Source organism: Amblyomma mixtum, chromosome 2 (assembly GCF_055824585.1).
Source record: "Amblyomma mixtum isolate Tamu chromosome 2, ASM5582458v1, whole genome shotgun sequence".
NCBI classification, from domain to species: Eukaryota; Metazoa; Arthropoda; class Arachnida; order Ixodida; family Ixodidae; genus Amblyomma; species Amblyomma mixtum.
Window position 1 is genome coordinate 247133459 of NC_143013.1, and position 16854 is coordinate 247150312.

Sequence of the window (16854 nt, forward strand, 5' to 3'; positions counted from 1 at the left end):
AAAGCTTCTAACGCTGATCTACACCCTTCCAACATTGGATAAGGCCAGTTCTATTTTGCAGCCACGCACTGTATGACAGAGCCGACAATAGTTTTGTTTCCCTTCCTATCTCTCGGCGAGATGTGACTTGCATTTCTCGCATTCCTCAAAAGAGAGCGTTTATTCATTAAAACGTGGAATACTAAAGATTTCTGTGCACTTTATTAAAGTATTTATTACTTTCCAGTCTAAGTATCAAAACTTATCGCACAAAAGTCAGCGATAAAGAGTGAATTAAAAAGTATGAGACAATGTGTAGAGTATTTCTCCCCCCGGAAAAAATATTTTGATGCGTTTTTATCTATTGGTACAAAAGTTTTGGGGGAAACAACGACTCTATCGTCAATCAATGAACACTTCATTATATTGGCGCAGACGCAGCTCAAATTTGACGCAATTGACGCCTTGGCTTTGCTAACGCTAACCACACTTACCACTTTAACGGGCAATAGTAAAGATAGCACATCTTCTAGATGCAGGAATTACTAATCTCAGCTTTCATCTTTTATCTTCTTGCATGCAAGGACTGTTTCTGACCTTCTCGACGACGTCTCCAACAGCCGCTCAACTCGATTTCCTGCACCGATATCTGACCAGGCTTCATTTGCAATGCAGTCGTTTAAATTGCAAGACGCTACACCGGGAGCCGAAGAACTGAACGAGAGGAATACGAGAAGCGCCAACTGCTATCAGCTGCCAGAAGCGGCCATATTTAAAAAGGGCGAGGCGACAATAAACTTGGAGCGCTCAGGCCGGAAAAGACTCATACGCTATAATAGGCACGTATGCATCCTGATCACTCATAGCCGATAATGGATGCGAACCGTTTCTCCGTCTCAAGTAGGGAATATGCTCCGACCATACTCATCCCTGGAGCAGGGCCGACCGCACAATACGTGACGGTTTTTGCTTATTTCCTTCTTTTCACCGCCAAGCGTCTTTGCGCGTCTCGCAAGGCACAATACATTGAAAAAAAAAAGTAAATGAGCAGTAGGAGAGCCGCTATTATAAGGCGAGATTCATGCTACATTTCAATTCTGTTATGGAGCCAGCACGAGAACCAGTTTTCTGTGGCCTTTAGAAAAACTCACGTGTTCACCGACAAGTGATGTCGACATATATTCGGTGAGCTGCTGAGTATCGCGGTTCTGCCTAAAAGACGCCTTCACGCCTCACGAGCAATGATAACACTTGCTGATAGGCCGTACCAAGGTCAGGGAGTCGACTCTCTCTGCTCTACGCCGTACAATACTACTTCCTTTTTTGCCATTACCTGCCTGATGCAAGCGAGGCTCAGGCTGTGACGAAACAGCTTGGCCTGCACATGTAAGAGCGTACGCATCTTCGTGAATAACAATTTTTCGCCTTATTTTGCATTTTTGCTTTCTCTAAACGTAGCCAAACAGTAGCGCCATCACAGCCGAGTTTCCTATAAAACGGCGCAGCAACTGCAGAGAAGTCAGCAGTTGAACCGTCAGCAGCTGAAGAAACCATGGTGAGAACGACTTAAACTTATTTTCTTTCCTGTATTTCTCTATGCATACTTGGAGGTGAACCTTGTCAAAGTAGCTTTCGAAGCGTCACTACTTGAGCTGCAAATAACTCAAAGCTCATTCGAATGTTAGGAGGAAGAAACTTTTGCTTCCACAAAAATTGCTCTAGGAACAAAGGAACTGCCAGTGTCTTATGTCAACTAATGAATTGCGAGAACAAAATTTAGACTTAGTTGTATAAGGAAACGTGAGGTAAAGTAAAAAGTAACTTCTACTTCCGTTCTAGTATTAAGGAACCAGCTTATATTATAAGGTGACAGTAATGCTGAAAACTAAATGTACTGCGCTTTTGAACCTCTTGCATTAGTATCCACTTTTTGTGAATTTTGAAGCATTACGTTGGATGCGCTTTCGAACGCACTGTTACTGACATAAAAAGGCGTTAATTTTTGTTCCCTGGCTGGCCGATATAAGAAGAATGGATGTGAGTTTTAAACTACCAAAAAAACAGAGCTATAATTTTACTGGTCTTCTCTGCATGCATTTTAGCCACTGCTCATTTCATTACAGATCCGTGCTTGCATTGTCCTGGCTCTGGCCACCAGCGCCTTCGCTGGCTACGTTGGTAGCTACGGCGGCTACGGCCTTGGCTACGGTCTTGGGTACGGCGGCTACGGTCACGGCCTTGGCTATGGCCTGTCCACCTATGGCCTCGGCCATTCTCTCGGCTATGGCTACTCTGGTCTTGGCCTTGGCTACAGCTACGCTCCAGCTGCCAGCTACGCCGTTGCTGCCCCAGCTATTCACCGCACCGTCGCCACCTACCACGCTGCCCCAGCCGTGACCGCCGTTCACGCCGCCCCAGCCGTCGCTACCGTTGCCCACGCTGCCCCAGTTGCCACCTACGCTGCTGTCCACCACGCCCCAGCTGTGGCCACCGTTGCCCACGCTGCCCCAATCGCCACTTACGCCGCTGCTCCAGCTGTGGCCACCGTTGCCCACGCTGCCCCAGTTGCCACCTACGCTGCTGTCCACCACGCCCCAGCTGTGGCCACCATTGCCCACGCTGCTCCAGCCATCGCTTCCTACCACGCTGCCCCAGTCTACGGATACGGTGTTGGCACCCTCGGCTACGGCGTCGGCCACTACGGTTTCGGACACGGTCTCCTCGGCTACGGCCTGAACTACGGCTACGGTCTTGGCAGCCCCCTCAGCTACGCCACCCTCCTCCGCAAGAAGAAGTGTGAGTACATATCCCCGGCATCTTTTGTATTAAAGAGGAAAGAGGAGCAGAAAAGGGGCTACTCAGAGGGTTAGTGTGGCATGGAGTTCAAAATTGCATGTAGGGTTTTCATTATGACAGAATTTTTTCCCTGTCTTACGAGACCTCTATCTGCACTCCTTTTTTCTCTGAGAGTGGGTTTCTCTTGTACTACCTGAGTACCTTCATTGATAGACTTATCTTTCTAAAGAAATTTTTCACGCTATTAATGCAAATGGGCAAATGAACACTTTTATCGAGCATAAATTATGGCTGTCATAAAATATGTGCCCGCAACGTGCTAAGGCTTAGAAACCATACTCAGTGCATTTGATTGTCTTCAATATTTATTCTGAAGAAAAAAACATGCATAATATTAACTGTGGTCCACTTTTTTTCTTTTCCAGAAATTTCTTCTCTAGGAGCCACAACAGTCATCATCAAAATCTTGTAAATTCAACACAACTAGGGTATGTTTCTGTTTGTGGCCCTTCTGCAAGGGACACAAAAAGTGCAGTAATAAAATTTCCTAATTTCGAAGTTACATCTGTCTCTTCTTATTGGTATCTCTTTGCGCTTTGCAAAGTGGCAATATATTTATATTGTCTATGTTTGTATACAAGACGTGCCCTGGTAACAAAACTGACACCTTAAAAGCAAGATACGTTATGAAGCAATGACGCTAAGCACTCGCAACCGGCGTTGCCTGAGCCACTACAAAGTACCTTCTGCTTAATTAGGTGGAAGCTAAGGAAAAGAAGTAAGCCTTATCTTCAATAAGCAAAGATATCTGGAGAGTTTCACTTGAGAAATTTGGGAGGTGGGGGAGTAGATCCCAATTCGTTACCCTTGTTTAGATTCTGTGCCTCAGAGGGCAACAGTCACAGATGAAAGCTCTATTGAACCTAGGCTTGGAGGTAGAGGCCCGCTTATTTGACAAAGATCGAATGCTCGCCCTCGATGGATACCTGAGAAGTAGCTCCACTCTTTCAGGATCAATTTCTGTATGTCACGCTTTCCCTATTGCCTCAGTACCAGCATCCCAGCTCCCTTTCCCTACAACCTATCACTCTTGGGTACTTTCCAGGTGAGAGTAATGAAGTTTCACTGGGCCCGCTCCCTCGTCTGGCGGCCGCTGCAGTGGTTTTTAATTGATAGCCTTAGAGCGCCGTTCGGCGGAAACCTAAGTGTTGTGAGAACAAAATCCCATTGGTCTATGACGACGTCACATCATAAAAATAACATAGCGCGCGTAATTCAAACACCGCACAATGGTAATAAAGTAACGCAGTGATGACGTCACTACACAATTCCTCATTGCTGTGCAGTGTTGTGGCAGGATCCCACCACCAATACGTATCGTCTGAAACAAAGAAAACCCATTGCGCTGAGAAAAATATTGAATCTCTACCCGAACTCCAACCCGTTGCATTCGGAGCCGTGTGCTCTAACACTCCAACAAACAAAAGCAAGAAAAGCTTGAGTTCAGGGCGATAAAAGAAGACATTGTGTGACTGCCTCCCACTGCAGAGCAGGTATAGCGCAGGCAACAGCATCTAGTTAAGCAAGATGGCCAATAGGCATAACCAGCTTCAGCCGCCAAATAACAAGGCCTTGCCTTTTGGTAGTGGCGCCGGCATGCGTCGACCGCCGGACCTACGAGCGCTACGTAGTTCGCCACAGGGCCAAGAGATATCGCGCGAGATACCCGCAGGCTAAAACGCCTCAATAAACTAAAAGTAACGATATCTCGTCTCTCCTCCTATGCCGGCGCTCCTTCTCTCGGCTCCTCCCGGGCGCCGACGGTGGCGGCACCTAGGCCGGGTGAGGCTAGCAGACGCTCCCAGCGCTCGCCCTTTGGCGCGCAGTAGACCGCGCGCGCGTTTTCTGCCTTGGCCTCGCTTGAAATGAGATCATGGAATGGGAGGTTAAAAAATAACTGCCCCCAGCAGCGTTGAATTCATTTATCGAAATGTTTTGTACTGCGATTGATTTGATTCGGCGCAAGCGGTGGAGGTACCGTGCGCGGCCGAGAAAAACCTCAGAGTGTTGTTTCTCAACGGTAGCGCTTTGTCGCGTAGTGGACCGCGCGCTCGAATCAATTGTTTGCATTTTCTGCCTTCGATTCAGCCGCAATGCGATCATGGTATGGGAGGTTACAAAAATTATACGTATACTCAAACAACTGCCCCCACCGATCTTGCACTGCTTTATCGGAACTCTTTGCACTGTGATCGCATAGATTGCGATGCAAAGGGTAGAAATAGCATTCACGAGCGAGCTCGCGGCACAGCAGTGAACATCCTCGGAATGTTGTTTTTTGACCGGCGTCTTTTGCCCAATCTTAATCAAGAATTAACTCCGCCAACAGGAAGTGGTACGGCATGCGACTAGACGTGCCGCCTAGGCTTTATATGAATGAATGGCGGTGTAATGCTGCCATAATATGTTATTCTCTCAAAAGCGCGTTTGCTCGTGCGATCGGTTCTGCGTAGGCGCCTACTCGTCTCAGTTTTATTTTTTTTTTAGTGCAGGAAAGCATACCGATTATTTCGGAGTTACCATATATCTCAGACAATTCGCAAGCTAACGTTGAAAGGAACCGACAAACGGTAGTCCCTTACTGTTTGTTTGTAAATACCTGGGTGAATACGATGCCCTAGTTGCGCACTGTAACACGGTTGTGACGAGAAGAATTTTGATGTAGGGTTAATTGTGTGGGTTCAGTAACATCAATCAAGAAGGGCTTTTGACCGCTGCATCGCGCGCAGCTATAGCGCTGCACGACTCATTAGAATGTTGTTTAAGTGATTGTCATCTATGGTCAGCATACGCAGTAATGACTTATAAGAGGACTTTGTCTTCAATCATGTTATTGTCATGCACAATGCGCAGCACTCTGGACTGCCGCAGTCAATTAATTGCTTTAGGCCGAAGCAGCGCGAAAAAAATTCAAGCTGAAAAACAAAAACTCGAATTCACTCAGTCCTGTTCGAATCAAAACATTCGGAAGTTGCTTCACGCGAAAATTGAAAACACAAAAAAATGTGTGCAACTATGTTTGACGGTGGTCTTCGCATGCATTCTCAAGTATTATCCACGCAAATACCGAGTATTTAAGTGATAGTTCGGTTACTATGCCTACGCACAGTAACGACCGATTTTGGTATGAGCACTGCCAGAACAAACACCGTCAGCAGTGCGCGCGGCATGAATGCTAGTCCTGCACCACGAGCCGCGTGAACAGCGGGGGCTTAAACAGCGAAAACCGCCCCTTTGGTATCCAGTTCGTCAGCTAAGAGTCCAACTGCAACAAAACAAATACGTCCAGAGATGCGCGCAACATGAAAGCTAGACCTGCACCGCGAGCAGCGTAAACAGCAGAGTTCAAACAACATGAAGCGCAAGTTTTGAGTCGAGCCCGCGAACGAGACCGACCACAACAAAAGAAATACGCCACGTAATGCGTGCTATATCAAAGCTACGCCTGCAGAGTCTAGCTGAGCCATCAGCGTGAACGGCGGGGCTAAGACAACGAAAAGCAATGCTTTCGTAGCCCGCGAGCGAACGAATCTCTACAACCATGCCAAACGGCATTAACTGCGCAGAAAGTCAGCAGTCGCTCGCGCTTCACTCCAAATGCTCCGAAAAAAAACGCGACTGACAACTGAAAAGCGACACTCGCCTCGCCAGCTCATTAACAATGCTTTCCCGGCCGATCCTATGGAGCCAAACCTTTCGGCGAGCCGCATTGCTTTTTGCGGACAGAATGACGTAAAACCTTTCCCACATCCGCCTCCTTTGTTGCACCCACAAGCGCAACAAAAGCCCGGCGTCGCCGCAGAATGTAGACACCATCAAAGCTGGGGAACGATTCCGCCAAAACTGTGTTGCACCGAAAGGAAACGAAGCGCGGTTATCCCCGACACCCCGACAATGGCGCCGGCGTCTGCTGCAGAGCCAAAAAGCGCGCGCTAACAAGTGACCACTGCGCCTCAGCCAATGAGAGGCTCGATTCTCCGGCGGCGCGCTAGGAGAGGAGGATGTCGGAACGTTCAAAGCTTTTCGCTACTTTTGCTTCATTGAGAGGCTTTACTGCAGGCTACCGCAGGCTAAACTATCAGGCTAGGTTGCCTCAATGGCCAGCACCACTTTGAGGGTCGGCCACCGCTCTCAACGGCGGCATGTTGGGTCCTACTCTCCTGTTCGGCTACATTGAGAGAAAAGCGGCGGCGGGCTGTTTCGAACAGGAAAATTTTCTTTACAGCGCGATATTCCGCAAATTTGGAGCCTTTCCAAGACAAGGTCGTACCATAGATCTAAAAACTGAATCAGAGGTAGTTGCGCAGAAATATATCTTCTTTCGCAGCTGCAGACAAACTCAGTGCCTTGTGAACGCTCGTTACATTCTCACAATGGGCGTAGCATACTCCATTGGAATCTGTTCACCCAAATACTTTACATTTCATTACTTTTCAATCAAATAGGATTAATTATTTCGGGCTCCATTTTCATATTCCACAAAGAGAGCCATTCAAGCAGCTTCAAACAGTCCACTTTGACTGCTGTTAATTTCAGTTTCCGAGGATGGAGCTTTAAAATTGCGCAATTGTACCTCCACCCAGAGCAAGAACTGTTCTGAAATGCAAGCATTTCGCACGCCTTGCCTCGCATACATCGTAGTTGTGTTGGTTTCTAGCCGTCTCGCTTGACTTGCGATTCGCACTTTTTTCTGTGCGCGCTCTCCCGAGCAGAGCGAGATAACCGCTGTCCTTTTCTATCGTGAGAAGAACACACAGGAACACAACAGCCGCTCATAGCATTATCTTCAACTGCTGCACCACGCACACAACATTAGCTCACTTCAAGCCAAGAGGCGTGGCTCAATGGGAGAAACTGCCTACTTTCGCATTGGTTTTTAATGTTTGAGTGCTCCCCGCTGCCTTTCTTCTTTCTGGTAGAGACACATCATTACGCAAAGAAGCCTCTGTTCTCCCGAGCACAGGGCCTCAGTACACATCGCACCTTCTAAACCACGCTGTCAGAGGTCTTATGTTTTTTTTGTTTTTTTTTTCACCGGACCACTAGCACGTGCGCCGATGACGTAGGCCGGGAAAGCTGTAATCGTCCTGCAATTTATTTCGCCAACGGGAAGCGAGGGTTAATAGTTCAAAGTTTAATTTTTTTGACACGCAATAAGGAATGCAACGTACTGCCAAACTTTGTTGTCAGACAAAAATAAATTACAACATTTAGACCAACTGTTTACTCTGTTAGTGTTTACTCGTTCGATTTATTTTCTCTCGGTGTTGTATTCAGCATAAGTGGCAAACTCCTGTTGTGTAAATTTCGATTTGCGTTACAGTTTTTTTTGTCTCTATCAGTATTTAGTGTCACGCTGTGCACTCCAGTTTTAGCTCTTGATTAGGGCTGATAGTTGAACAAATAAAATAAAAAGCGCGTTGACCTTACGGGGCTTCCTGTAAAATTATCATTGAGAACTCAGGGGCATTGAGAGGCCAAGAATATAGTGGCATTAACTAGCTCCACACGGTTTGTGGTGGTATAAATGTTCAACGTTAATAACAACTGTTACATTCACATCTACACTCATTTTTTGATTCAGCGAGCCGAACTATACGAATGAAAGCTGCAGGAAGCCATTTACCACTAAGGTAACCACTCAAGTGCTATGTTATCAGCAATGTTTTGTTACCAGCGGGCAGCGATAAGGGCTTTTATCCTTTCTTCGGTTTCGTGAAGGAATTGCTGAGTATCGTTCATGATGTAACGATAGCGCAAAAGGAGCGCTTGTCTGCGCTGTTTTCTTTCCGACCCTCGTGTTCCTTTTTGCGCTATTGCTACATCATCAACGTTATCCAACTTGCCCAACTTTCGGCGTTTCTGAGTGTCGCCTCAAAATATTTTGTACCTGTTGCGGTCAATACATTTAAAAGTGCAAAATAATATCTTCCTTCATACTTAGTAAGGCTGAGATCTGGGCGAGTTGGTATGCATTCATACGGCCCTTTCGGGATTCATACGGGATTTTCACGGCCCTTTTCACACTATCTCTTACTTCTTTGTGTTATGTTTTTGTATATATACCTTTCCGTCCTTCAATAAACCCAGTTGATAGTCAGCGCTTGTCTTGTTGTTGTCCCGCCTTTTTTGCGCTGTTCACCAGTATGAACTTCCTTCATACGCTGCACCGGCTGAGCGGCAGCTGAGTGAATTGGGCGGGATGATTTATTTTTGTGGTGACTGTATTGAGGAGACGGAAAATGTAGATACGCCGTTTACTGCATCTGAAGCGTCCAACGTGTGGCCCTCGAGCATCTCGTACTTCCCTAAGCATTTTTGTGCTTTTCCGGCGCATGAAAATTATAGTTTGGCAAAATGTTCCTAGTGAAAAAAAACATACACATCATTGTTTCTGTGGACATACTCTTCAGCCAGCACCGTATTTGTCCACAAAATGCAGCATCACGTCCTCAACTAGCTAATCTCGGAAACGAGCGCATGGATCTGCTGCCCTGGCAGCGACTGCTAAAATTTAAAAGTCGCCTTCTTCAAGCTATATTTATTCAGATGAAACTCCATGAGTGCAGCGACGATAAACTGGGCGGTAAACGAATTATTCACGGTGCGTTTACTAACCTGGACCTTCATGTGCTCCCAGTAGCCAAACATTAGAAAAAAAGGGTGATTATCCTTGAGATCATTTACTTGGAAATGGGAAATATTTAAACTACACGATGCCCAGTTCATTTTCCAGACTAGTAGGATGTATTGCGAACGAAGAAGCACAGTTTCAGAAGTCAGGAAAGATATGCCGGTTTTTGAAAAGTTACCTAAGCAGAAGCCTCTTAGATGAGCCACAGGCATTTTCAAGCTATTTTCTTTAGCTTTTGGCCTGTGGCTCATTCTAAAGAATGTGCACATTTTTGAAATAAAGTTTGGATTCAGTTTGGATAAAAAAAAAGAAATATTTCAAGGTATCACATTCAAGAACCCCCCAATAACGAGATTTGCCGGCATCTGATATAACATTGTTTCCTACGTTGCCTAAATACATAAACAAATCAAGGGGGGGGAGGAGGACACATTCGCTATGATTTTTGATAACCTGATGTTTTGTTTCTCATGAACAATAGACTCTTTTTGGCCTCAAAATTTAAACTTGTAGCAGACCATTATCCTCGGTGCACCAAAAAATTCTGAATGTTTTCAGACAAATTCAGTATGACTGATTTCATACCTAGTGCATTTAGGATATAATATACTAAAAATGCTCTCATGCTAGTATTTTTAATAATTGAGTAATTAATGGCTAGCACCCACCCTAAGTTAGCTTGCAGTCGTTCAGCGCTCATGCCTGGGCTTATGTCCTCAACAAATACAATTTTCTAGCGCACACTTTATTCAAGGTAAATGAAGACACGATTAGAGCTAACTTTGTAGAGGTGCATCTTTCAAAAATGCGCAGTAAAAGAATGTGAAAAATTTACAGTTTTGTGCTCCAAGCTCACCTGCGTCACTCGGAAACCCTCACACTGGTGCTCACAGCAAGCGTGCGCATTTCCGTGGCGTAACAGCAAGAACTCAAAAATCCCTTAATGCTTTACATACACTCGAGACGTACAAGGAGGAAACCGGACAATTCCCGTGCATACCGTCAACATTGCCCTAGCCTTCATCGCCGCGGTACTAAATAGTGGATCGCTCCTCCCTTCTACAAGCTAAAAAGCGACTACGAAAACATTTGGAGAGAATCCTACTGCTCAGTGTAGTCATTGATCTCACGTTAACGTCTACGGCGCCTTTTACTCAAGGTTACTCCAGTTCCGCTGAAAATTGCGACTCACTTCATGTTTTCCTCGTTCGAAAGCCTCGGTACGATGCAGCGCCTCTGTCGGCCACTGGAGCAACAATTATCAGTACCTCCATATTTGTACAGATGGCGCACTGTGTAGCCCTCATCACAGAAACACATGTCTGGAAATAAGGAGCGGCTGTAGAAAAATGAGAAAACCGTTCAGCGACAACCAGTTTCCTCTGATACAACACCCGCTTAAGAGAAGGTACCAGGCGGAGAGAACTCGGGCGCTCGACGTGACAGCCGGAGAGTAATTATTTCTCCTTTTCTGCTTCTCTCCTCGCTTGTATTTTTGTTTCTGGCCTTTGTACAGCCATACATGAAAGTTTGCGAGGTGCAGAGTCGCGGCAAAAATTTTTTATGGTGGCAGTGATAGGGACAGAAGGTGAATAAAATGCATAGAAGCATAACGAGACATGCGTGCTCCATCTGCTAGATTATCAACCGACTGGCTAGCGAAGCAAAGCAGAGATGATCCTTTTTTTTATTATTCTCATCCCGCAATCTTTTGCCCAAGACTGTAAGTAATTGCACGTGAGTATATATTTTCTTCATTAGCTCACTTGCCATTTTGTTTGCATATACCGCCTTTTCTCTGGCTTCTACATCTCTTGTTGAAAATTATATTCGTACGCTGTACTCTTTCTCGTCGTCCTTCGCTACATCTCGCCATCATCTCGTTACCGTTCGACAGAATTGTTTCCAAGTTATGCTAATCCCTGCATTCATATTCTGTCCAAGTATATATTTCGTCTCATTCTACTCATTGTAACATGCGTGTCTTTTCAGATCTCTTTCTACATCTCGCCATCATCTCTTTACTATTCGACAGTATTCTTTCCATGTTATGCTAATTTGGATTTCAATCATATTCTTTGCAAGTATATCTTTCGTCTCATTCTACTCTTTGCAACCGCTATCATCCCTTTACCATTCGATAGTATTATTTCTAAGTTATGCTAATTTGGATTTCAATCATATTATATTGCAGTATATTTTTCGTCTCATTCTCTTCTTTCAATCTTTCCGCTGCACTTACCAGTCGAAAATAGCAACAGAACTATGTCAAAAGTGCGATAAAATTTTCCGTAGCTTTTCGGTAACGTCAGAAGCTTCTGTTATTTTCTAGTAATCTTCTGTGGTACTCCCGCTTTTTCTTCAGTACTTTTGTATAGTCGGAAGTTTTGCAGTAGTATCTACACAATATTCTGTTGTTACTGTAAAAATTTCTCTTGCAAGTTGTCGGTCAAGGACATGGAAGAAAATCTCTTGTGATGGCAGAAACTACTCTTTTGTGTTTTTCGACTGGTTTGGTTTTCACTGCTTTTTGTTTTCGGCAGTCTGTTTTCTTCAAATACATAATGTGGTTGCTTGGGTTTTCCTGTCCTCTTTACCGAGTTAAAAGTACTTTGTAGGTGTGCATTTAAAGTAATATGCAAGACGCTTCACTCCCTGAGCTAGAGCTTCATTTATTCTACGTTATTTTTCTATAAAAGTATAAAAATTTTTTAAACATTCGGCGCCCTCTTTTTATATCAAAGTAGTTTTAAAAGAACAAGGCTGTGATGCAGAGGCTATCTTTCGTATTGGATGCATTTTTCACATACTTCCACGTAATAACGAATGGTTCAACGTGTACGATATCACAGAATAAGCTTTTAAGAATATACCATCCAAGAAATATTTAAGGGAAGAATTGATAGAGGAACCAACGTACCGTTATAGGAATATTGGAGGAAAATTTTGGAAGTACAGTCTAAGAGAGCTGGTTGTTTAAGAAGGAAATGATACAAATGAAAGGCTGCTGACGTAGGCAAATTTTTGCATTGCTAAAAGCAACAAGAAAAAAGAAAAACAGCTGTAAATATTGTCATACCGAGTAAAGAATCCGAGCACTATGTCAACCCCTTCTACCCATCTTTCACTACACACTTCAGGTCTTCCTTACTTGGCTTAAAATGCTGCTGCTCCTCCCTTTTGTTATAAGATACCCTTATCCCCGTATTCACAAACCAACCTTTATCTTCTCTTTCGAGGTCCTTACCTTTGTGACCCTTAAACTGTACCTTTCGCCGCCCAGTTGGTATCGTGAAGGGCGCGTTCGCAAAGATAGGCCGTGATTTACCTTTAGCAGCTACTTTCGGCAATTCAACATGGCAACCTAGTAAGACGACGGCTTTTACGATTTATCAAGGTCACGGTGGTACTCGAAGAAACCGATAAGGGCCATATGCACCGCCGTGCGAAGAAGGCGCGGTGAGTGCAGCTGAGGGATCGCCAGCTTTCCGACGACCAGTTTCTTGCGAGGTACTGCTTTGCGAAGCCTGCCGTGCTGGAACTCGTGCCTATCCTCTCGCCCTACCTATCCTGTCTATCCGCTTGCACCGCTACCCTGAAGGACGAGATTGTCCCGTGCTGCTGCTGCTGCGATTGCTTACCACCCTTCGCTTTCCCGGTGCGGGGAACTTCCACGTTGTCACCAGCTACCTTGTCAGTACATTCTTGTCAGTGGTATCGACTGTATGCGATGTCATCACAGCAACATTGTTTCCATCACTGGTCAAGTTTCTGCAAGCCGAAGATATGCACAAAACTCACGCAGGAGACACGCGTGCTAAACCTTCGCCGGCGCGCTTTGCCGGTCGCCGCTTGCGCACTGCGGCGCTACTTCAAGCAGGGACACACCGAGCGGCAAGCATCGATGCGCCGCTTGACTCAGCTCTCCCGATGTCACACAATGTCACAGCCGATGTTACGCGTTGCCACCGCGCAGCAGTGCCTGATCGCTGCTTGTCTTGGTGTACTTGAAGTTTGCACCAGAAAAGAGAAAACGGCCATGTTATCGGAAAGACTGCCTGCTATACTCGATCGAGCAGTGGCAAAGCATGCCTGCGCAAGTAGCGCGCTTCTGGCTGCGGCACTCCCGCAGGCACGGCGGATGACGAATTGCACCTGGGTGTCCTGGTCATCGTTATAGGCCTATAGCCTGTTTCGCATCAAAGCCGCAGGGGACGGCGCTTCTGAAGTCACTTGCGCTGTAATAAAAGGCCCACTCTTGATATCGCTTTGCTGTCAAAAGCATAATCTCGCAACAAACTAAAAATGTGGTCCATCTGCGTGATGCCTTCCAGTAAGCTGGACTGGAACGGCTGGCCAGCGCCAGCTGCGAGATGGTTCTCGCAAGAAATTTGTTCGTATCACAGCTGTCACCTTTTCCACCAACTGGGTATTAGCCAGTGACCCATAAAAAATGACATATATGCGCATATGTCGATCCCACGGTTTATTATTTGCTGCAAGAACAATATTTAGCACATTTTTATGACGCCAGCGCACGGGATTCAAGCAGGCCGGCCGGACTGCTGGCTAGGTGTACTTCACGTTCGCACCAGAAAAGACAAAACAGCCATATTATCAGAAAGGAAGCCTGTTATGTTCGAGCAACGACACTATGCCTGCACAAGAGCCAAGCTTTAGGCAGCGACGCCGCCAGCGACGAACTGCACTGCTTCCTGGCTGCTCCGGTCGTCGCTAAGCCTAGCTGGTTTTGCATCGATGCTGCAGCTGAGTGCGCTTTGGAACAGGCCAGCGCTCTATTAAAAATACTGCTCACGTCTCCCCTTTTGCTGTGAATCCGTCTCATAATCAAATAAAGATAGGCTTGATTTCTGCGACGCCTTCAGCAGCGGATCAAACAGGAGCCAGGCGAGCCACACCAGGCAGCAGCAGCAAAGCGGCTATGGGATGAAATTTCTTTGTATAGCAGTTGTCACTTCTGCTAGAAACTCGATATTGGGCTACGACCCTTTAAAAAGATACATTTTTGACGCTCAGCGCAAAACAACAGAAAAAACGCACACACGCAAAACACACGGTAACATATCTGTTCTCAATCGATATCCTGAATTCCTCTACTTTCCCTCATGCGCTACCCCTGAAAGGGATTTCGATTCACTACTTTATTCCGTTCCGTCCTCAAGTACAATTTGATTTTGAAAACATTGCCGCACTTGTGATGCGAGTATAAGAAGACGCAGTGTAAACAGCTCTTTGAAAAAGCAACAATTCTGTTTAGGCATAGAGATCAACTTGTGCGGGAACTCATGGAAGCGTTTCACATGCGTATCAGCGGAGATAAATGGATGATCCAGACGTCTGTCAGCTTCTCTGATAGGGAGTTCCGCTTTTTGGCCAAATCACTCGGGTATACAGGGGGTGACATGTGATATCCTTGATGTTAGTTTGGTGTGGTCCATTTGGTTTTTTTCCTGTTTATATGTGCATGTATTTTAGAATAAATCTTCAGTTGTGAGTAGCGCTCATCCTTGTCTGGTCCCTACTTTGTCCTCGTATTTCCGCGCAATTTTTTGCGTAAAATTTGATTCCTTACCGTCCTGTGGTCGCTGCAACGCACCTTTCCTAGGACCTCTACAACCGGCATGATGACAGCGTGAGCGCTTGGTATGAAGTGTATGTCTCACCATTGCAAACTCTAGCACGCCCACTCCCTCTTCTCCAGTTTAGAGAAGAAGGTATTCATGATCCGAAAATTATTCCTCTCTGCGAACTCTACTGAAAACTACTCCTGATATTCCTAGAGCCTATGCCATAGACGCCTACTGCCCGGTCTGTAACCTGTTTCATTCGTAGTTGGGCGTTAAAGTCACCCACCTGCACAGTGTACTGTGTTCTTACTTTGCTCATTGGGGAAAAATGTTTTTTTTTTCCACTTTTTATTTGGTTTTACTTTGTTCGTTGAAAAATTGAAAATTTACAGACTGATCAGCTTACTGTCGGTTGCCTATAAGTTGTTTTCTAAGGTAATCGCTAATAGAGTCAGGACAGCCTTAGAAAATAATGAACCATATGAAAAGCCACGCTTTCATAAAGGATACTCGACAATCGACCATTATCACACCATCATTAAATTGATAGCGAAATGCAGAAATATAACCAATCCCTATGTACAGCAGTCATACAATAGGAGAAAGCAACTGATTCAGTCGAAACTTCCGCAGTCATGCTACCATTGCGAAATAAGAGTGCAGAAAAGCCTGACGGGAAAATGTTGGAAGATACCTATGACACCTATAAAGGTTGCACAGCTGCCATAGTCCTCCATAAAGGCAGCAATAAAATTATAATAAGCAAAGGTGTAAGTCAGAAAAACATGATCACGCCAATGCTCTTCAGCGCCTGTTTACAGGAGGTCTTCAGAGGCCTCTATTGGAAAAAGTTGCGAATAAGAGTTAATTGAGAATACCTAAGTAATCGGCATTTGGCTGATAACATTGTTTTGCTAAGTCACTCAACAGATGAGCTGGAAAGCATTATCAATGAGTTAGAAAGACAGAGAAGAATGGTGGATCTAAGAATTAATATGCAGAAAACTAAAATAATGTTCAACAGTGTCAGACGGGAACAGTATTTCACTATTCATAACGTGGTGCTGAAAGTGGTAAAAGAATGCGTCTATTTAGGGCAAGTATTTACTGCAGATCCGAATCACGAGAGCGAAATAACTGGAAGAATAAAAATGGGATGGAGCGCATTTTGCAGCTTCTCTCCGATCATGAATGGCAGTTAACCAATATCGCTCAGAGAAAGGTATATAATAGCTGCATCTTACCGCAAGTCACCCATGGGGCAGATACGTGGAGAATAACCAAAGGAGTTCTTCTCAAACTGAGAATCACACATCGGTGTTCGGAAACGAAAATGACAGGTGCAACGTTCAGACACAGCAAGATGGTTAAAGTTGGTGAGGGAACAAACACGGGTTGATGACATGTAAGTTGAAATCCAGAGGAAGAAATGGGCGTGGGCAGGGTATGTGACGAGAAGGAAAGATAACCGATGGCCGTTTAGAGTAATGGAATAAACTTCAAGAGAAAGCAAGCGTAACAGGGGATGGCAGAAAGCGGACGAATGAGATTAAGAAGTTTCCACGGGTAGTGTGATGACAGTTGGCACAGGGCAGGGATAATTAGAGAGACATGTGAGAGGCCTTTGCCCTTCAGTGGGCGTAGTGATGATAATGATGATGATTATGAATGGGTTTTGGCATTCTTCAATGAATAGATACTAAAGCAAAATATGAAAAATCTAAGAAAACGTTTAAAGCTACTTCTCAGTAGGCGATTATGGCATGATCAATACTTTGGATGCTTTAAAAGGTTTTA

The 16854-nt window shown here is 45.2% G+C and overlaps 1 protein-coding gene across 1 annotated transcript in view; it reads left to right on the top strand.

The window, feature by feature from the left end:
* The first annotated feature begins 2010 nt into the window (after positions 1–2010).
* Positions 2011–16854, top strand: part of LOC149363341 (uncharacterized) — an 86832-nt gene continuing 71988 nt past the window's right edge. Inside the window, exons 1-3 of the mRNA XM_089568467.1 lie at positions 2011–2016; positions 2103–2274; positions 2371–2646. Of these exons, the coding sequence (XP_089424593.1) occupies positions 2011–2016; positions 2103–2274; positions 2371–2646 (454 nt within the window). The remainder of the gene's footprint in view (positions 2017–2102; positions 2275–2370; positions 2647–16854) is intronic.